The following is a 21607-nucleotide window of genomic DNA, read 5'->3' on the forward strand; positions in this document are numbered from 1 at the left end:
GATTAAAATGACTAAATTCACGTATTTCAAAAGATAAAGGACTAAATTGGTCCAAAGTTTTTAAATGGACTAATTTCAAAATTCACTAAAAATTAAGGGAACAAAAACATATTTAACCCTTTAAAGTTTAAATAATGCATGAAAAGAAAAATGATGTTCTACCAATCATATAATCCATTTCTGTCTTGTAACCTCAGCATGGAGTTATGCATATGAAAATAAAGGATATGGATGAATAGATGTGTATGCAATTAATAAACTAAAATAAATTTATATATATGTAAGTTAAAATCATTACATATAAATTAAAAAAAAAAAGAAATTTAAAGAAGTTAAGATATAATCCTTATTTATAAATAGTTTTACTTTAATAAAAATTTATATTTTTTTAGAAAAAATTATTTAAAGTTATCTTAATTTAATGTGATGTAAATCAATATAAATCCTAAAGGGATGTTGAAAGAGAGAATAATTAGGTAAGTGAGATTTGGACTTAGAAATGTTTTGTTAATATTGTATACACTGGCAGATCTATCAACCCTTCAAAGTTTTGGACTGCTGGTTACAAGAGAATTAGTTTTAATCTATAATTAAGGAGGTTTAGGAGATGATACAACAAAAACAAAGATTACGACTTAAAAAGAAAAAATAAAAATAGTATAACTCTACTCTTTTTCATTAAATATTTTATAAAGTGTGGACTGCTTGTTATAGATATGGGTGAATTTGAGCGATGCCTTATCGTTTGGTCCAATTTATTAATTTTTTATATTAAATGCCATAAAATCATTAATGGAAACTTAAGACCGCAGCCAAATTATTTGATAAAGTCATGGCCCATAATCGTTAAATGTTTATAAAAATAAGCACAAGATCCTAAAAAAATTGTTTTGATTTTCTAAAAAAAATGTCCAAGAGAAAAACTTTTACTTTCAAATAAAAAACATATGAAATCAATAAAAAAGAAAAGTTAAATAAATGTATAAGTCACAGTGTTCACAACTATTAAAAAATGAATAAAATAGTTATTAACTAGAAGTATGTGTACAATTGTGAACCAAATTAAAAGTTAAGTCAAATTTAATGAAGAGATATTTTTGTTTGCATAAATAAAGTGTGAAAAAACTCACAAATTAAACGATTAAGAATATGTTAAAATGACTCATTTTTAGAAACACATTGAAAGCTAGACAGATAAGGGCATTTTAAGAATGCCGGTGAGCTGAGTCAAATTGAAGAAAAGAAAAGGGTGTTGAAAAGAAGTTCAATTTTTTTTCTACTTAATTTTTTTGTGCTGTTTGTTATATTTTTAAAATATATGAAGCTAATATTTTAAAAATCGTTTTAATATATTTTAAAATATAAGAGCAGAAAAATAATATAAAAAAAATTGAGTAAAAGATTCAAATTTGTCAGTTGGAAAGAGTACAATAAATAGTAACCTTTGAAAATGGCATGAATGAGAAAAATTGATACATTGTCTTTTCTAAACACTGAATAAGGAAACTACAGTAATTGATTATGGATGGAAGCACATGCATGCTCAGACCAACTCAGAAAGTAGCAGACTTCAGACATCTTCATCTGAATGAAAGGGTCCATTGTCAAAGGATACCGGAAAATATTTGTTTAATTATTGTAATGCTACACACTCTAAAAGAGGTATATAGACTGATATCCGTTTTTAAAGGAATGTTAATTATATTTTAATTTTTGAAAAAGTCTTTTAATTAGGTCTTTTTTAGATGGAGTTGATTAATGTCGTCAACGACGTGCCACATGTCAGTCTATGGCACGTCGTTAATGACGTTAGTCAACTTCGTCTGAAAAGAACCTAATTGAAGCATTTTTTTTACAAGTAGATATGCAATATTTATTTTAAAAGCGGATATCAGATTAACACACATATATCAAAGTAGGTACTATACGAGTAATTAAATCGAAAATATTTTAATAATTTAAGTTAGTTATTAATTCTTTGATAATTTACAATCGATATAAACATTTTTAGTTCTTAATTATGTTCTGATTTGAAGTTGAAAGTGTTTACTATTTTAAATTTTAATATATTTTAATTCTCGAATTTTAAAAATAAATAAAATATAATTTTCATAAATTAATTGTGTTAAATTTTTTTACATGATAAACGATATTTTAGACGAATATTTAAAATAAACTCGATTCAAATGTTTAACGTGCATAAATAAAAGTTAATGAGTTCAGTGTTTGTGGTAATATTGTTTCGTTATTTACTTTTAATCATGAGTTAAGTGTAATGTAATTGTATGCCCAAAGTCTTATGAAATATTTGGGAAACAATAAAGAAAAGAGAAAAAAAGTATGTGCTTGATTTGAAAAAAAAAATGAAAAATTTTCTAAAATCAAACTTTTAAATTAAATAAACGATTACAAAATAAAAAATTGTAAATACATATATTTGATGCATTGTATATGGTTAAATTAAAATGGATGGAGAGCTAGATGAACGAGAAGTGTCTATGATGCATTGTATATGGTTATTTATTATTAAATTCAGTCTTTATTCTAACACACTCACTCATACGTTAGATACTAAAATATTATAAAGTCAAACAAACAATACTTTATACTAGCTAGTTTACTAAAAAATTATTACTCCAATATGCTATTCTATTTCTTAAATCGCTAATGTTTTTTAAACTTTAGCATTATATAAGGTTTTAGCATTAAAGTAAAGGGATTCTTGCATAAAATTTATTATACAGAAGTTACATTTAGCATTTTTTGTATAGTTAAATTCAAGAAAAAATTAATTACGTCAATAATATATTACTTATGCTTATTTAAATATTAAAGCATTTTCTTCTATTAGGATTTTCATTCCATCTTTTCATTCAAAATCTTCATCTCAAAAATAAAATTATTTATGTAATTATAATTATCTATTTTAGTAATTAATAATTTTTTTTAAATTAGTATCTAAATTGATCACTAACTAACAATTTTTTATTATTTTTGTTATCAGCAAAGAATGAAATTGAATTAAAGAGAACACTTAAAGAGTGTTCTAACCCTTATACAAAATAATCATAAACAAAAGAATGCTCTGGCTTAGTTTCACACTCTAGCAAACAGAAATTCTAACCAGAATTGAACTTACACGTAACAACTTTGTAATTGACACTCCTAAACGGAAATAACAACTTTTGATTATTAAAATTGATTGTTAATGAAACATTTTCTTATATCGTTTAACTTTACTATTCCGATTCTATGTAACAAAATTTAAATTTCTAAAAGGTGGCTCAATTGTGATTCTCCTCCTTTTCATAAAATACTATCAACCACCACCTTGATACATGCACATCCAAATTTACATAAATAGTATGGTAATGATACATAGAGTGCATTTAACAAGTTTAGTGATTCGATAATTATACATATATAGTATATAGTACGTAAGGAACTAGGTAGCACATTAATTAAGCAAGAGTGGTGAAGAAAAGTGGATCCAATGTCATAAATGAATAAGGTGAGAAAATATTAACTCCCCAGCAGCTTGTAATTAAATTCTGAAACCAAACTCCTCTGATATATTGACCTAGCCACTACCATCGAACCAAATGTAACTTAATGCATGTCACCCTTTTTCTCAGGAACCTCTCTTTCTCTCTCACTTTCTTCTAATAACTATTCTCACACTTCCCAGTTACTCATTCCTACTATAACTTTTCTTCTTCATCAAGCCATGGTTGGAAGAAAAAACGAAGAAATTAAATATATGAGTGATGAGTTGCAAACCATTTTTCTGGCCAACTTGGATGAGGCACCTGCTAGAAGACGTGCTCGTGAGGCTTTTAAGGATATTCAACTTGCCATTGATCATTGCTTGTTTAGGGTAAGTAATGTATCTTCTCTTTTATCACATTTCATTTCACTAAGATTCTCTAAAATCTGATCATGAAATGTTAGTTAACATATTCCATAGTAATATATAACTTCTTTTTTATCTTCATCATGAAAAACAATATTATTGTAGCTCATTTCTGTTTTTGAAATTTGCTGCAGTTACCATCAGATGGGGTGAACACGAAAGAGGTAAAGAACTCTCATTCTTATATTCTCTCATTCCATTTATGCTTAATCTTGATGGCTCTAGTTATAGTTGACTTTGATTTTAAACTTGGAGACTGAAGAATAAGTTAAGAAAGTGGGAGAAGAATGTGAAATTTTTCCAAAACAAAAAAGTGTGTTCATGTGTAATAAGCACTTATCCCAAGCATGATTAGTAATTAGTCATTAATTACATTTTATGAATTTCTAGGTATCACACAAGACTGATCATTAATTTGGTGAAATAATTTCAAATATTTTTTGTGTACAGGTTTATGAAGTGAACTCCAGAGGAATAAAAATATTCTCTAAAAGTTGGCTTCCAGAAAGTTCTCCTTTGAAAGCAATCATTTGTTACTGTCATGGATATGCAGACACTTGCACATTTTACTTTGAAGGCATGAAAAAGATCTATAATAAATGAGAGAATAGTTTAATATGTTTATGCAGAAAAGAGATAGATAATAGTATGTCATTTTGTCTTGGTTTTAGGAGTTGCAAGGAAGTTAGCATCATCTGGATATGGAGTATTTGCATTGGATTACCCTGGATTTGGCCTATCAGATGGTCTTCATGGTTATATTCCTAGCTTTGAAAATCTAGTGAATGATGTCATCGAACATTTCTCAAAAATTAAGGGTAAGAACTAATTTTCCATTATTTCTGATAATTCTTTATAGTGTCATTGTGGGTTTTCTCAAACGTTTGCATGAAGTTTTCTTCTTGAACAACTGCATGTGTGGTTTTACTAGTTATTCAGTTAGAACCCATTTGAAGAACAACACTGATAATATTTACAACACTTAGCACTATCACAACACTGGAAATTAAGAAATTGTACTTAAATTTTGTCCTTGCACAAATCCATGCAGTGGCTTGTCATTTTCATTTGAATAAAGTGTGAATAACTCTGTTGCATTTGGATGACACAGAACAAAAGAAGTATCAAGATGTGCCAAGCTTCTTGTTGGGTGAATCAATGGGAGGAGCCATTGCCTTGAATATTCACTTCAAACAACCTACTGCATGGAATGGTGCTGCACTTATTGCACCTTTGTGCAAGGTGTGTCTCCTTGAATTTAAATAACAACTGTAATTACTTCATTGCTCTTGTGTAAGTATACTAACCAGTTTTCTTGAGTAGTTTGCGGAGGATATGATTCCACATTGGTTGGTGAAGCAAATACTGATTGGTGTAGCCAAAGTTCTTCCCAAAACTAAGTTAGTTCCTCAAAAGGAAGAGGTGAAAGATAATATATTTAGAGATCTGAACAAGAGAAAACTGGTGGGTGTACCACATCATGTTTGAATTATGTGAAGTTCAATAGAGGAAATAAACCCATGTTTGCTTTCTCTTCTGTTCATGATTTCTATGTGTGATTTTCTCCAGGCACCCTATAATGTGTTACTCTACAAGGATAAACCAAGACTGGGAACTGCATTGGAGCTGTTGAAAGCCACACAGGAGCTAGAACAGCGTTTGGAAGAAGTATATGATATCTTTCCCCTTGACTTGCTTTTTAGTACTATTTCATAAGGAAAACAAACAACCAAATTCCTTAAAACAAAAGAAACAAGCAAACAACATATGAAGTTGGTCCTAATTTTCCTGATATTTTGGTAATTTCTAGGTTTCTCTGCCATTGTTGATCATGCATGGGGAGGCTGATATAATTACTGATCCATCAGCTAGCAAGGCTTTGTATGAGAAAGCTAAAGTGAAGGACAAGAAACTGTGCCTGTATAAGGATGCTTTTCATACTCTACTTGAAGGTGAACCTGATGAAACTATATTTCACGTGCTTGGTGATATTATATCTTGGCTTGACGAGCATAGCAGCAGAAAAAACACATATCAGGCACCTTAGCTACTGGTTTGCCACAAAAGTAGCCGTTAAATTCAGTTTATGTAATGTTTTACTACGGGAATTAGAAGGTTAAATGGACTAGGATATAATCAATCAAATGTAGACCTTAATGTTCGAAGCTTGAATATCAATTTACACGTGTTTGGTTGCTTGAATGTCAATTTTCTCTCTTCTTTGGTTTCAATCCAATCAATTGACGTTGCATGATACCATGATAATGAGTACGTGCGTTTGGCTAACGTGCCTATGTTGTAACCAGTAGCTTTTACATTTAGCAAACACATGCTATACTACTTCTTTGAGGTTGATCACTTTCAATCAACCCTTTTTGCTTTTCACGTAATTAGAGCATGAAAATTCCTTTTTTGGTATGTGTAAGTGAAAGGAAAAATAGATAAAAAGAAGAAAAATAAAGGATTGATAAGATATATTTTTGGTTCGTTTAAAATAAGTTCAGCTTTTGTTTTTCAAAAAATATTGTCTCTATTCTAAGATTATTGCATGAACCTATTTTCCAAATTCCTTTGTGCCTTCTTTCACATTCAAAATTTATCATTAAATTTTTCTTAAATACTTTTCACATAATACCACTATCAACAAAAAGTCAAGCAAAAATTGTAACAAAAAATGGACAGTAGAGCATGTTTAATAGCTATAACCAAAATTGTGCCTATTATCCCATTACATCAGCCTAGTACATTTATTGTCTACTTCACTGAATTGAAAGAACAAATAAAAAACTCAGGAAGGCATAATAATATCAATATAGTAAGTACAGGAGAAGAATTATCCTTTACCAAATAGCCTATTACAATGTGAAGATTTACAATAATCAGCTCAGCTACAATGTGGAGGCACAGACTCATGCCGCTCAAAAGATGGTAGTAGAAAAACCAGAGAGAAGTAGATAATGGATGATGAACTTTTGCTGCTGCAAGACCACGAATCTAGGCACATCTTTGTACAAGTTTGAATAAATGAACACCATCTCATCTCAAAAGAATGTGGTAATAGAGGAAGAACCATACAAGTTGCTTTTAGCCTGCCTCTTGATTATCCTACATGTGGGGAAAATTACTGCATTTAATCCCTATAAAGGGATAAAAAAAATGCCTCAACCGTTGAGCAAAATTGAGAATTACAACCAGCGCATGAGGTCAACTACTTCTAGTATTGGCGATGAAAGAATCACAGAGCTAAGGCATGGCATCCAAATTGCATAACTCGGGGTTATTATGCTTTCCTAAAATGAAGTATGTTGCAAATGCAAACTTATGAGCTACATGATCAGTATCAAAGGTAATACCTTTAAGCCACATGTAACGGAAGATGTGATCCAGGAAAATTCAATACAAATATGTCAACCGGTCTTCAAAAATGCTCATCACTTATGAATTTGGAAAACTTGGGTCTTCATCATCTTCCCAATCACTATCTTCCCCATCATCTAACCAGTCACCTTCTTCCTCATCATCAAAACCATCAGAATCTTCATTCTCACTCTGCATTCCAAATAACTGGACAAATTAATTGTCATTGTAGTTAAAAATTAATTTTGCTCTTATTTCTTTCTTTCAATCTTTCTCCCACTTACCCTCTTTCAGCTGATAATAAGTAAATATTATTATAAGCAGTACCGAATTCCATATTAATCATTTAATAAATTCCAAAACTTACCATTGAGTTATAAAGGAAATTATAAATGCCCGAGCTACCATTTAGAAATAGTATTAAATTGGCAAAAGCTATTTGATAGCCTTACCAAAATCAGGCAGACAAGAGAATAAACTTACTAGGGTCAATTCTGAGATGTTGTCTATTTGGTTATGATCCTCTTCCTCTGTGCTGGCCCCATCTTCATCATCCAAATCTTGAGGCTTTTCCTGATTAAATTTAAAAGACTTAGCTAATATAGCCCTGGTTTATTTTAAAATTAGAAAATCAATTCTCAAATTTTCCAATGAAAAACACATTCTAATGTGCATATTTGGTTCGGATTAATTTAGACACACGTCTAATCACATTCAACTGTTCAAAGTTAATTCCATCAAAAATCAATTCTACCTAACTTAATATCAAAAGGGCTAATATAAACCACAATTCTGACCTATTAATAGGCTGTCAAGTTCACATTTAATTAAGCAGAGTGAAATTCTAGAAAGATATAAATGCTACGATTGGACAAAGAAGAAGTAGGGGCTAAGAACAGAAGATTTTCAGATATAGACCATTCCAAACTAATTCTGGAGCCACTTGACGACTTCATAACATGACCAAGGGAGGGGGTAGTTGCTGTCTTGTCAAGTGGTGATAATGAAGAAACCCTTTTTAAGGACTGTGACCAATCAAGTCATTTCTGTCTAACTGTTAGCAGAAACCTCTCCACTACATCAAAATAATACTAAATAATTTCTGATAAGTCAACAGTACTTACAAGTTCTTTTTTCAATTGTTCTATAGTGTTTTCCAGTTCCGTAATATGCTGACTCAGAGCCTGCACAATTCACACAAGACCAAATGTAACATCATAGATACGAAGTCAGAAATAGATCAGTAATTGTCATATAGAAAACAGGAACCTCGTGTCGTTGCATGGCTACATGTCGCTTTAGTGCCTTTCCCTTCGTTAGAAGGTTTCTTGGCCTCAGATTAATTGGCCGCTTATAATTCTTTCCACGATAGTAAATAAGAGCAAATTCTTTGGAAACTTTTTCTATTGCAACCAGTATTCCGCCACTCTCATATTCAAGTAACCTAGCTGTGTCTTCCACAAAGGCAAGAGTCTTTTGTTTTGTCATCAATTTTACAAGTTCTCGGTGTTTCCAATGCAAATGCATATTCTCGACAACACCATCAAAAACACCACGTATACCTGGAGATTATCAAAGATGTCAGCTTTGCATTGCTAGAATAGAGCAACTTTTGTTTCAAAATTACTCACCAAGTGGTAAGTATGGTTTCATTCTTAAACCAACTTTACGGAACATAACACGTTCTTCATCTGTGATTGTTTCCTGGTCATAATCAGGACCAGCTGGAACCATCGATGATTCTATTTTAGCTAAGAGCTTTTCTGCTCTATGCTTTTTGGTCTGGGCCTGTTCAGACAATAGAATGGTAAATATGATGAACAAAGAAAGTCCAGTTTTGTAAAGACAACCAGAAAAATAACTGTTATCATATTATGCTGCACTCCTATACACAAATATTGTAGAAATAAATTACAACCTACTGCAACCACACAATCATACAGCAGCCAAAATTAAAGGTGGAAAAAGCTGGCAGGATTTATATTCTAATCAATCAAAGAATTCCAATCTGAGGACTACTAAAATAAATAACGTGAATAAGTTATATCCACCAATGCACTATAAACCCAGTCTGACTTTCAGGTGAAATGAACCAAGTGCTATCACTGCCATATAGAAATATATAGATACTTACTAAAAATAGTTTATGTTCAATTTTTCTGACAAGCTTAGCAGTCTTGGCTTTGGCAGCTTCTTCCACCATCTTCTCCCGTTCTCCAGGAGATATTTCCCTTCCCCATCGAGCCTGGGCCTCGTAGAACTCTGCTAGAGTCCCAGCCTGTGCTGTAGCTTCACCTTGCCCGGTTGGAATTGCGTCAACTGCTCTGCACCGGAACTTGTCTTCAACATCCTGTACTTGCTTTGTCATTTCCTCTCTTTCAGCTAAAACAGTAGCCACACTTGTCGGAACGAAGTCTTTCCCACGGTATATAACAATGAAATACTTATTCCTTAGCAGCAAGGTACCCCCTGTTAACATCTGTAGCAAAACAAGAAAAAAATCACTCTTTTCAAACTGAAATTGACAGAGCTAGAAGCGCATCATGTCTAAGCAATAAAATTAACATGGTGAAAAAACAAAATATCTAGCCACATTACACAGATTAAGCCCAGAGAATATGTTATATCTTTAATATAACATAATTGTTTTGCGATAACATTAAAACATAAAATAACTCTAGTGGTGAATGATGTTTTGGCAAAAAAATGTGAAGGCCTATTAATTGTGAGCGTATAGTAACCTTTTAATTATTCCTAACTAGCTACACTTATTTCTGATAAAATTATAGGAAAAGGAAACCAGTGGTTTCCTCAAATATACATGCAAAAACAAATTATAATTCTGATTAGTGACTCTAACTGAATAAAAGCAAAGCCAGCAGCTTCAAGGAATAATTAGATTAGATCCAAAAACTTAACATAAGTTTTACATCCAAGTGTGTATTAATTGAAAGGTCAAGACATCGATGGAATGAGATGTATTAGATATGACAAGAGCATGATTGCACAAGTCAAAATTTCCAAATTACAAATAACCAAACCTTCAGCTCATCAGACATCAGTTCATTGTTTGTGTTCTGGATGCCAGGTTTCACAGCAATCTTTGCAACTAAACTTTTCTCCCAAAGTTTAAGAATAGCACATGCTAGACCTTGGTGATTTCTATTTCTCCCTTCATAAAATTAAGAAAAGGATTTATACAAGCACAAAGGAAAAGAAATTCAATAAATATTGCAGTGGATGAATCTTACCTAAGGCAAAATGACAAGGAAGTGATTTTGCAAGTTTCCTTAAATTGGTCATCTCTGCATTTGTCAGTCGAGACCGCATTCCTGTAGGAAGAAGTCTAAAAGGTGTTTTGTAACCTGGAACGGTTCTTGGAAGTAAATCAGCATCAACAGGAAGTATCCCCGTACCCCACCATCCAACAAAACGGGGACCTAAATCATCAAGAAGTGCATTGTACTCTGCTTCTGCCTCTGTCACATTCTTAGACTGTTCTTGCTCCCTCTCAACCACCTCACTCTTTTCTAGAGATGACACTGCATTACTGACTTCACTTTTCGACAAACTTCCTGATGAGACATCAGGCACAAAAAATTCATTACCTTTCTTGTCATTAACTTCCTTCCTCGAGTCAGGCCCTTGGTAATCAATACCACGATACACCATCATAACACTCCCTGCCCTCCATGTAACCAATCCTCCAGTTCGACGCTGCACACTACAACTAATAAGTCCATTGTTCCTCAAACAAAACCCAAACTCAACATCAGCATTCAACATACACAGAATCACACAGCAAGTAGCAACTTTCTAAATTGACAGAAAAGGAAGAAAAACAAATGCACACTTACAATGCAACTCAAAACTCACCACGACCCAAATTGGAGAAAAATCTCCATAAGCACATACAAGAGAGGTAAAAGCTCAACTTATGCATTTAAACTTTATAAAGGTAATCTCTTCTCTGACTTAAGTACAATAGCAATGTACATGAGCTCATTTAAACTTCTAGAAGAAGTTCAATTCATTGGTTTTTTAATTTTCTTCTCCAATGCATTATATAGTTTACTGAGAAATTTCTCCAAACAGAGCCTAAGACAAGAACAACGAAGAAGTACTCGTAAATAATACTTTTGGACATCCCAACAATGCAAACATTCAATTGGCATCTCTACCTCATTTCCTGTCAAATTATACATGCATTTGGAAACCATTGAGAATGTGAAAGCTATAACTACTAGCCTTTTAGTAAACATGAAAAACCATATCTAGGAACCAAACACATTATACATCACTTTTTTCACATCTACACTTCACTCTCGTTCTCTTTCTCTCTCGGTAAAGATTGGCACTCGATGTCCATGAATCTTTTTGGAACAGTAATTGGTGTCTATGACATGCTATGTATTTATGTTAAGTGCTTGAGAAAGGGTAGGAATTGAACCTCAACAATCTCATGAGCCTTCCTCATATCCTTCGCAAGTTCCTCGTGAAACTTGAGCCTCACCAATTCCTCCTTCATCCACCTCTTATGAATCTTCTCCATCACCTCCTGAGTGAGTCCAGCCTTGGGAACACTCACCCTCTCCCTCACACGCATCCCCTCTCTCCTCAACCTCCTCAGCAACTCATCCTCAAGGGTCAAATCAGCCAAACTAGGAGCCGTAACCCTCCTCTTCTTCAACCCTTCTTCATCCCTTCCACCCCCAACAACCACCACCTTCTCCTCCTCCCTCTCCCACGGCAGCATCATCTCCTCCTCCCCATCCTCGCCCACCAGCCCGGCGTCCGGCCGCACCCACTCCCGCCGGAGCAACTCGCTCAGCCTCTCATCTCCGGTCGCCGGCGCCGGAGTACTTGCCGGAATTTCTTCCTGTTGTTCTTCTTGCTCTTCTTCTTCTGAAGGCAGACCCAAGTTGCGCAACCGAAGGACGATCCTCTCGACGGCGTTCTGCGGTTGTTTTGGGGTTGTCCGGTGAATTGGGTCGTCGGCAGTGAGGGGTTCGGTGACCCTTTTGGGAGAGGGCGATTTGGTGAGCCAGGGTGCAGACACGTTGGGTTTAGGGGTTGGGAGAGAAGCGAAGGTGAGTGTGCGAAATGGGAATTTGTGGAAAGAGCGATAAGGAGGAGGAGGGTTGAGTGTTGAGAAAGAAAATTCGGAGAGTTTACAAGTGTTAGAGAACGCCATTGCTGAGGTACTATGTTAGTGTTTGTTTTTGTGAAGCATTGTTCGAGTTTGGATGAAGAGAAAGTTGCAGAGAATGAGAGTGACGAGGAGGATCACAAGGTAACATGATAAGATGTTTTTGTTTGAGAAGTTTTTTTAATTTACATAAAATTAATTAATTTTAAACTATTACATAAAACATGTTTTTATTAATTAATTTTAAATGTTAATCTATATTTTTTTAGATTAAATATTAATCTCTAATTTTATTAATTAATTTTAATATTTATTTAAGATTTGTTTAAATTTAAAATATTATTTTAAATATATAAATTTCTATTAAAGAAATTTAATTTATCAATTAAATATTTAAATGTAAAAAAAAAAAAGAGAAATGGGAAGTTTTAAAATAAGAGTAAAGAAAACTTAAGAAATTTATTTTAAAGATTTTAATTATAATTGAAAGAATTCATTAAATATAAAAAAAAAATCTAAAATAAGAAAGCAAAAATATAAGTGTGTAATTTTAATAATTACAAGAGATAGGTAAAAGAATAAAATGAAGTATATTATAAAATAGATACAAAACAAATAATTTATTTTATATATTTATGTTTGTAAAAAATATTAAAAATTATCTTATTCCTTCTTATACTTCCTCTCTTCATTTCTAAGGTTTAAATACTATTTTGGTTTTCTTTATTCAATTTTATCTTTTTTATGTATTTGATCTCCAATTTATTAAATTATGTTCAATTTTATTTGTTTAAATTGAATAAGTTACATTGTTCACGTTAGAATTAGGGATGGCAAAAATACCCGTGCCCGCGGATATCCGCGGATAAAATCCGTGACGGATAGTTACTACCCGCGGGTATTTATTACCTGCGGGTAGCGGGTAACGGGTATTTTAATACCCGGTTATAAACGGATCGGGTACGGATATCATACTATCCGTACCCGCGGGTACCCGTTACCCGCAAAAAATTAAAATTAAAATTTAATTTATATTTTATTAAGTTAAATTTAATTAAAATTAGAAGTAACAGTATATTTTATTATGTCAAATTTAATTATAATTATAATTTAATTTAATTTATATTTTATTTTTATAATTTTATATTAAAAAATTTATAAAATTCATATTTTTTTAAATATTTGCGGGTATCGGGTATCCACGGGTACCCGCAGGTTTTAAAAATATCCGCGGGTATTTTTTAAGCGGATACCCGGCGAGTAAACGGACGAATTTTTTTTTAGCGGGTCGGGTACGGGTATCATACTATCCGTGCCCGACCCGACCCGTTGCAATCCCTAGTTAGAATAGATAATGTTTTGTTCACATTATCTTTTATTTTTCAACTTGACACCATCTTTCACTGTTTCTCACAATTTCTTTTTCTTTAAAAATATAAAAATTTACTTTTTTATGACTATTTTGCATTTACAATGTCAAATGGTGTCAATATAACATCTTTCAAATTTGGACAACGATATTGACCCCTTAAATAATTTTCCATCCATTTCACACGATCTTTTACTACTTTTCACTTTTTTTTTTTTACAAATACAAAAATTTACTTTTTTTTATAACTTTACCCTTACATAATTGTCAAATGGAGTTGGATAACATTTTTCCATTCGGAATAATGGTATTTTGAAACTCAATTTATTTTACAACCATTTGAAAGTTAAAAGTAACATTTGAGGAGTCCTAGTAGTTTAGATATTGAGTATTAGATGTAAAAACTGAAAACTAGAGACAACAGAGTAACAGATTCATCTTTGCAAAACATCATTCCTTTCAACCACAATAAAATAGTAATTAATTACAAAAATCCATAGCAGAACCTAGTTTCCTATGCAAGTGTGAAATAGGGTATCTCCTTCCATTTATTGTGCATCCCTGTACCCAGAAATGATCTTGAGAAACAAAAAAAGAAAATGATCAAATAACCATGTACAAGCTCTATATGTGTGGTATAAGAAGGCTATCTAGTTTAGGAAAACATGTACAAAATCTGTCCTTGATGATTCCCACAAACAATATTGTGCATGGGAAAAGTATAAACAATAAATACTATGCAGATGCAGATCAATTTCCAGCTGAAGAAGATCTTCTGCTGAGGGAAGGAGAAGAATTAATGATCTCTTTGCCAAGTTCCTTTATTTTGCTGAGAAGAAGCATTTGTTCAGTCTCCAGCTGAGCTATATAACCTTCCTGTGTATCCTCTAGAGTTTCTAGCTCACTCAATGTTGTAGAGAGTCCTTCAAGATTTCCATCCTCTATGAAGGACCTGAACTTGATCATCATCTGTTTTATCTGGTAAACCCCAATTCACACAATGTGTTAGAATAACAGCATGAAATGAAAATCATAATAAAGGTATGAGCTTTTTCGTTGAAAATAATCAAACACTTTATCCTTTGAGCTGAATTAGTTTATGTTACAAAAGGGTTCCTTTCACTTTTCAGTCATGGCGTATGAAGATCTCACCTGGTTAGGAATTTCGTGTAGTTTACTCAAGGAAGGTTCAGAGTCTAGACTTTGCCTCATCTGCAACTCTGGAACTTTTCTAGTGATTTGGACGTGAATTTCACCCCTTTTCACCCCTTGGAGAGGTATCCACTTGTCAGCCATCTGGTTTGGAGGCAACCTTTGATATTCTACAACACATTCACCTATACTTGATGTGGGTAATAATGCATTATGATCTTTGACATAAAGCATTAGGGGACTTCCATCATCAGGGAACTCTAAGGTCTGGTTCCACTGAGGATTAAGAGTTTTGTATATGACCTACACAATATGCCACTGCTGGTAAGTATTTTTAGTTTTGTAATTTACCAAGATGAAGTAAAAGAAAGATATGGAAATGAAAAGGAAACGTGTAATACTGTGAAAAATCAAGGGTATAACATCTGAACAAAAAGGCAAGAGATTTCTCTTCAGAACATGTAAAATATATCAAGGTTGAAAACATTGAGAAATTCTAAAGGAAAAAGAGAGGAATGAATTGGACTAAGTTAGATACCAAATTCTCTTACATCTTGACATTCAATTTCATGAAAAAGAAACCAAGGATGAAGTATTCCAACCTTTGTTCTTTTCTTAAAGCTTCCGTAGTGTACTCTCACATATGGATCACTTGTGCCTCTGAGATCGGCAGCAACAAGATCCCTTCCCTCTATCAGAACGAGTTCAATCCAACCATTGCCTGAGCCAAAACTCGAACCCTGTCCATTGCAAAATGTTAGCATGAATATCCAAGCAGTGAAAAAAAACCGTGAGTGAAATGACTGAAATAATCACTATTTACAGTGATGATAAGCAAATAATATGTTTAGGCTTTTGCATTCTATATTCATCTTGTAACTGAATGGTTGAAAGAATTACTAATTTCCATGTATAAGCACACCTTTGATCCTTCTTGGTCATCCACTCTAACCGATATTTGAAGTCTTAATTCTCCAGAACGCACTCTTTCAAGAGGGATCCATACATCCCTCACTGAGCCATCAACCAGTCCTTCCAAATTCACATGAGCACTACCAATGTTTTCATCTCCAAAAATTTCTTCAGAGAAGCCTTTTATTTTTAAGTATTCCCCACCACCAATCTCATCGAATTCAAATGTCTGATTCCAGACAGGATTTGGAGTATGACCAGTTCTTGATTTCTGGACAACCTAGAAAATTTGTTAAAAACAAAACTAGTTAAACCAACAACCTTAACTTACAACTTCAGTTAATCAAGTAATGAAAGAACTGGTACTGTCTCACAGACATGCAGTGCCTGCCACTCACCTTTCCATATTGCAATTTGATATAAGGGTCAAATTTTCCATTTTTGTCTTTTGCAGCAAGATCCCTTCCTTCTGCAACAGTTACACTAATTTTCCTTCCAGTTTTTAACTGAAAATTTGGTGATCCATTAATTGACTGCTGAGAGTTGCTACTCCGGATACTGTTCAAGCTATGCGAACCGTCAGAAAATTGCCACTCTTTGACTACAATGCTCACCTTCAACTGAAAAAATTATGAGGTGAAATGAATAAAATCTTTGATTCAATCACAATTTCTTTTCCATTTAGAAAGGAAAATCAATTATCTACTTTTAAGTACATGTGACAAAAGGGCATTCTGAACTGAGCTCTAAGATTAGAAACCAGTAAGAGAAGAATAAAGAAAAGAGATATGATGCATACACACAGCTATTGGTTATAACAAGAAAGAAAATATTGTACCTCGGCAGAGTTGGGGCCCTCAAACGGTACAACCATTTCAATTTCTTCTCCACAGAACTGTGCCTGCTTTGCTATGACTCCAGAATCAGGTCCTATGGCCCACATTATTGTTGAATCATCTTCAACATGCCTCAACTGCAAAAAGGCATAAATATTAATTTATCACAATATTAGTATAGAAGACAAAGAAGCACTTCTTGAAAAGAAATAATGACTGAACAAATATAATACTTATAGGTAAATGTTATTCTCCTGTTGCTAGCTCAAAAAAGAGAACATTGACCAAAGGAAGTACCTTGATTTCACAACTTGCTAGATAGTCACACCTCACATTGTTGGGATGGCTCTGATAAAGATTGAAACGAAGAGTTCCTGTATTATCATGTAAAACCATATTAAATGGTGCATCCCATCTTGGGGTTGAACCAAATCTAACATCTGTTCTCCTGGTTAATTCCTCAACTTCTACTTCTACAAATGTCTCCAGATCCTTGTCATCAAAATTCTCCTCTGAATAACCATTGGTTGAACCATTTGGTTGCCTCCTAGATGTCTTAAAGCAACTACCAGAAAGTTTATTCGCTGAAATCACTCTAATATATATAATGCCTCCAACTGCTTTTTTCCTTAAATCAACTGCAGGCAAAGTGAAACAACGTCGCCGAGGTTCCACCATGGTTTTTACCAAGGTGTCAGCAAAAAGTTTTTCCTGCAAAAAGTGCAAACTTCCAATCAGTATGAAACATAACAAGCTGCTCTGGAGAAACAGAAAGTAATAAAAAAACATTGAGAGAATTTACGATATTGAGCATGTGATATCAAACATCTACTTGACATGTTAACTGATGAAGCTATTTCAATATGATCAGTTATCAACTATTTCTCATGTTGGCTTAAATTTCTAATTAATTAACAGAGACTCAACCTGATTTATATTACAATTTCTCCAAAATAAATTTTGTGAAAATACTTCTTCATCTCCTCTTCTTTGATAGAGGTATCTGGGACTAGCAGTCCTTATATTAAGCCTATAACCATCTGGAAACAAATATCCATCAACTTAAGCATCAGATTGAAATCCATTATAGGATAAGGTTCGATATCTGCAGGGAAAATGAATTCCTAAACTCGCAGTTGAACCAAAGAGTGTGTGTATCTTTCTACAATAGCACCATGAAATATAAGAGAGTTTAGGGAATTTAACTCAGAAAGACAACTTTGTAACTTTTCTACTAGCATGATATTAAACTTGATGGTAACGCACCAGCCAAGAAGAAACAACAGGCCATTCAGTGGCAGGAAGTGATTGGCTCCCACCGCTTCCAAAGGCAACTCCTATTCTCACCTCAGGAGTTGATACAAATGAGTACAGAAGTGCTTTTCCATCAAGAATTGGCGTAGCAAGAAGCTGCAAAATAAATATAACGAAAAAGAAAAATGATTAAACCAGTTTCTTAGCAATGCAGGAAAATCTGTGACCAGGACCAATAACTAAAGAAAGAAAATTTAATAGTAACTGCAATAAGCTGGTAATATAGGTTGACAATTCTTAAAGTATCAAGGGTTAACTACTTGCTTCAAATTCAAATCAAATTTGTCATATGTCTCTTACTTCAGTATACATATTTTCACATATTAAAGAAGAAAAAATGCAAAGGATAGCTTTACATACATCACCCTTGATATGAAGACTGTTAATCACAATTCTAGCAGTTCCAATCAACGGCTTTGCAAGCTTAGCAAGCAACAAAATGCTCATTTCACTTGTATCCCAATCAAAACCCAGTTGCAGAAATCGCTGCAAAAGGCCAACAAGAATGCTTGATCAAAATCTCGGATATCTAGTAACATATTGATACTTAAAGACAGAGCACAGAGTCATACACCTCAAGAAAAATTAATGCTGAACAGGTAAACTACCTTACAAGCAAATTAAGCAATGGTAATAGACGTAGGACAGTCAAATACACTCATTTAGGTGGCATTTGGTGAGCTGACAACAGGTTCATAGATTCATTACTTACTATCTTCAATGTTTAGTTTGCATGTAAAGCTTTAGTTTTTCCAAACTATGCATATTAGAAAATTCCCCGACCACTTGCTCATATAGATCACAAAAAGCAGTGGCAATAGAAGAAAAGAGGGCAACAAAAACAGTGAAAATACCAAAAATCCTGGTGATTGCATTATAGTGGTGGTGCAAAACACATCAAGGACAAATGAAAAATACAGATTCGGACAAGAATATGTTTCTCACGTTGCTCACAAAAACAGATGATGATATAAATGCTACTCCTATTCCCCCCTCCCCTATTTTTCCTTTTTTCTCTAACTACCAAAATCACTATAAAAGTACGATTTAAGGGAAGATTAAATATATAAGAATTATATTTACTAGTGACATTTGAAATAGAAGGAAACCAAAACCTGATCACCAATAGTTGACCAACGCATCCCTCTCAGAGCCAAGCTAGGAGGGCATGATCCTAGTGAAAACTCCTGTAGCTCAACTCTTTCCTGTATTTAGTACACATCACACAAATATCCAATCTCCATAAAGTGTTCAAGCTATTTTGATATACTAATTGAATTTCTATCATAGAACGAAACATGATTACTTACAAGAAGTCTCGGTTTCCGGAGCTTTATACGTTTCTAGAGACACAAAAATTAGAAATTAGATTAGTTCATATATCATCATACAAAATACATGTCTAAAGAGAGAATTGAACAGAACGAAGGATTGTGACCATAAAATGTAACATTAACAAATCATTAACTAGAAGTTTATCTGACAAAATCATGTAACATTATATGACCACTTTTAATTTATTATATGACGAAAGGTAAACAAGTAATTATTGGTCCTATCGGCCAAGACATAATCAGCATAGCATTCTGTTTCTTCATTCAATATATGAATTGAGAGCTAAAGTCTGAAGCAGGTAGCTTCTGTAGTTCAGAGTCTAACGTTTTCTGCTATGCACACTTAACAGAAGTTACATTCTTTTACTGTAATATAAGTTTGATAGTTCAATACTTCTACACACTTCCTCTGTATTTTGAAAGCATAAGTACAGTCTAGACAATCCATTTAAATCATAGATGAAAAAAGAATGTGTATGTAATATGTTGTACGTACATACATACTGTACATTCATACATACATACACGTATATATGTGTAGTGCAACCAAATAAGAAGAACCTATTTAACAACAATTTCTGTATTGTCTCTTGAATAAGGATGAAAAACTAATCGATGTATATAGCAAGTGAGAAAAGGTAGTGAAATTTCACCTCAACAATTGCAGATAGCCTTATTGAAAACTTGGCATTAAAATAGTTGGACCAGACTTCTGTCAACAACTTATTCAACCACTCACAATGCTCCAATGGTGTGATGGGCTATATGAACAGGAACTTGAGGTCAACTTCAAAAGTCACACTACAAGGTGAAAAGGTGGAAAGGTGGATAGGTAGGGAAAAAAGTACCGAGACATTCAGTATGATCCTCTTCCATTTCTTATCCAAGTCCTCCACGAGTAATTTGCGTTGGTATTTCCCATACTGAAAATGAAAAAGCAGCACCTCATATTAACTACTAGTATAGTACACCACTGAAAAAGCAGTCAATAACTCAACTCAGATGATAAATCAGGGAGATTTGCTTGCACAGAATTTGAAGTTACACAACATATTTTTTGGTAAGTTACAAAAAAAGAAGCTCACACCTCACAGGTAAGGATGCATCATGAAACTACCCCAATTCAACAAGAACAAGAAATAACAAATGCTTAACATGATCCATAACAAAGAAACTATTTTGTGGAAACATAATTGGGAAAAAAAGCTTGGTAGGATTGGTTAACAATCTAAACGTGTCATTGACGCATTTGACACATGACCTGTGGTAAGGAATGACGCTCGGTTCTATCACTTTTATTCGAAAAAGAACTTAAATCTAACAAGTAAGCATGACTTGTGAAATTGCCCCGATTCAACAAAATCAAGAAATACTAAATGCATTTTAATATGCAATCAAATTGATTAATCAGGCAAGATGATCCATAACAAAATAACTTTTTTTCTGGAAACATATTTGCGCCAGAAGCATAAAGAGATGATAAAAGTGAGGATTGAGAACCTGTATGGTAGTCCACACAGCAAGAGCAAGAGGAACCCAAGAGGAGGCAGAGAAAAGCCATCTCTCAACAGCCCAAGCAATCAGAATCAGAGGAATGAAAACTGGAATTCTGGGCTTCTCCTGCAAGAGATGGTTGAAAAAGTCCACAGCAGCCTCTTCAATGTTAATTGAAAAGGCCTTTTTCTTCAAGCTCATTGTTTTGCTCTTGGTAAGCACCAAAACCAGAAAAGGGAAGTTTTTGGGTTCAAATTTTGGTGATTGACTCTTTTAATTCCCTGAAGTGTCAACTTTTCCTATCCATGGCAGTTCAAAGACCAAGGCCAAAGACTCATGGGGATGAAAAATAAACCATGAACGGAGGAATGTTTGGGAGTTGACAAATCTTGAAGGGTTGTTAGAATTAAGAAGAAGATATTAGAAAGCGAGAAGATGAAAAGTCAGCTGAGAGAATGAAAAAAAACAAACTTTGATGCAGCATAAGAGGACGTTTGCCTTGGACAGAAATGAAGTGCTCACAAGTTGGAAAACTTTGAATCAAATCTAAAGTGTAACATTTTGTGTCCTCAGCCACCTTTGCAAAGGTTCCTGTTCCAAATGGTGGGTCCCATTTTTCAACTTTTTTACATTGAACTTATTATTTTTAGTCACATCATTTGTTCTGCATACTAATCTAAGGATAATAATAGCCTGTTTAATTTGGATCTGTGTATCAATTCGGATACAGAATCAAACAAAAATGTTTCCACAAGGGAAATATCCTTGAAGATACCT

At 33.5% G+C, this 21607-nt stretch overlaps 3 protein-coding genes across 6 annotated transcripts; 1 reads left to right on the top strand and 2 right to left on the bottom strand.

The window, feature by feature from the left end:
* Positions 1-3596: 3596 nt before the first annotated feature.
* LOC114182519 (caffeoylshikimate esterase-like) lies at positions 3597-6121 on the top strand. The gene is made up of 8 exons (XM_028069401.2): positions 3597-3877; positions 4048-4077; positions 4364-4490; positions 4585-4731; positions 5025-5155; positions 5237-5377; positions 5483-5581; positions 5724-6121. Exons 1-8 carry the CDS (start codon positions 3617-3619, stop codon positions 5958-5960), a joined length of 1173 nt encoding a protein of 390 aa, XP_027925202.2. The 5' UTR covers positions 3597-3616; the 3' UTR covers positions 5961-6121.
* Positions 6122-6575: 454 nt separating this feature from the next.
* Positions 6576-12568, bottom strand: LOC114182117 (CRM-domain containing factor CFM3, chloroplastic/mitochondrial-like). Of its 4 annotated transcripts, none has more exons than XM_028068892.2 (10): positions 11721-12566; positions 10522-10987; positions 10312-10442; positions 9405-9749; positions 8902-9058; positions 8540-8832; positions 8395-8454; positions 7754-7843; positions 7267-7462; positions 6576-7018 (listed from the first exon to the last, which is right to left on the bottom strand). In XM_028068892.2, exons 1-9 carry the CDS (start codon positions 12462-12464, stop codon positions 7349-7351), a joined length of 2400 nt encoding a protein of 799 aa, XP_027924693.2. In that variant the 5' UTR covers positions 12465-12566; the 3' UTR covers positions 6576-7018; positions 7267-7348. The 4 variants fall into 4 exon arrangements, with proteins under 4 accessions (XP_027924693.2, XP_085528529.1, XP_085528530.1 ...); XM_085672403.1 differs by having other exon boundaries at positions 6694-7018; positions 7267-7477; positions 11721-12567; XM_085672404.1 differs by having other exon boundaries at positions 6876-7050; positions 7267-7477; positions 11721-12568.
* Positions 12569-14227: 1659 nt separating this feature from the next.
* LOC114182291 (uncharacterized) lies at positions 14228-21362 on the bottom strand. Its single transcript, XM_028069132.2, has 14 exons — positions 20837-21362; positions 20185-20259; positions 19990-20097; positions 19313-19345; positions 19118-19207; positions 18363-18488; positions 17955-18098; positions 16986-17399; positions 16691-16825; positions 16251-16472; positions 15863-16132; positions 15543-15680; positions 14941-15243; positions 14228-14766 (listed from the first exon to the last, which is right to left on the bottom strand). Exons 1-14 carry the CDS (start codon positions 21029-21031, stop codon positions 14539-14541), a joined length of 2481 nt encoding a protein of 826 aa, XP_027924933.1. The 5' UTR covers positions 21032-21362; the 3' UTR covers positions 14228-14538.
* Between the last annotated feature and the right edge of the window lie 245 nt (positions 21363-21607).

This window comes from Vigna unguiculata, chromosome 4 (genome assembly GCF_037176805.1).
Source record: "Vigna unguiculata cultivar grain cowpea cultivar isolate G323 ecotype 2 chromosome 4, ASM3717680v1, whole genome shotgun sequence".
Lineage (NCBI taxonomy): Eukaryota > Viridiplantae > Streptophyta > Magnoliopsida > Fabales > Fabaceae > Vigna > Vigna unguiculata.

Excerpts from the sequence above, each read along its gene's own strand:
- LOC114182519 (XM_028069401.2), top strand. The coding sequence starts at position 3,617 with ATGTCACCCTTTTTCTCAGGAACCTCTCTTTCTCTCTCACTTTCTTCT. Across the intron at positions 3,878-4,047 it reads TTGATCATTGCTTGTTTAGG|TTACCATCAGATGGGGTGAA; the intron begins GTAAGTAATGTA and ends AATTTGCTGCAG. Across the intron at positions 5,582-5,723 it reads TAGAACAGCGTTTGGAAGAA|GTTTCTCTGCCATTGTTGAT; the intron begins GTATATGATATC and ends GGTAATTTCTAG.
- LOC114182291 (XM_028069132.2), bottom strand. The coding sequence starts at position 21,031 with ATGAGCTTGAAGAAAAAGGCCTTTTCAATTAACATTGAAGAGGCTGCT. Across the intron at positions 19,346-19,989 it reads GGCTATCTGCAATTGTTGAG|AAACGTATAAAGCTCCGGAA; the intron begins GTGAAATTTCAC and ends TTGTGTCTCTAG. Across the intron at positions 15,681-15,862 it reads ATGACCAAGAAGGATCAAAG|GGTTCGAGTTTTGGCTCAGG; the intron begins GTGTGCTTATAC and ends TGCAATGGACAG.
- LOC114182117 (XM_085672403.1), bottom strand. The coding sequence starts at position 12,464 with ATGGCGTTCTCTAACACTTGTAAACTCTCCGAATTTTCTTTCTCAACA. Across the intron at positions 10,443-10,521 it reads TCCTTGTCATTTTGCCTTAG|GGAGAAATAGAAATCACCAA; the intron begins GTAAGATTCATC and ends AATTTTATGAAG. Across the intron at positions 8,833-8,901 it reads GAAACCATACTTACCACTTG|GTATACGTGGTGTTTTTGAT; the intron begins GTGAGTAATTTT and ends GATAATCTCCAG.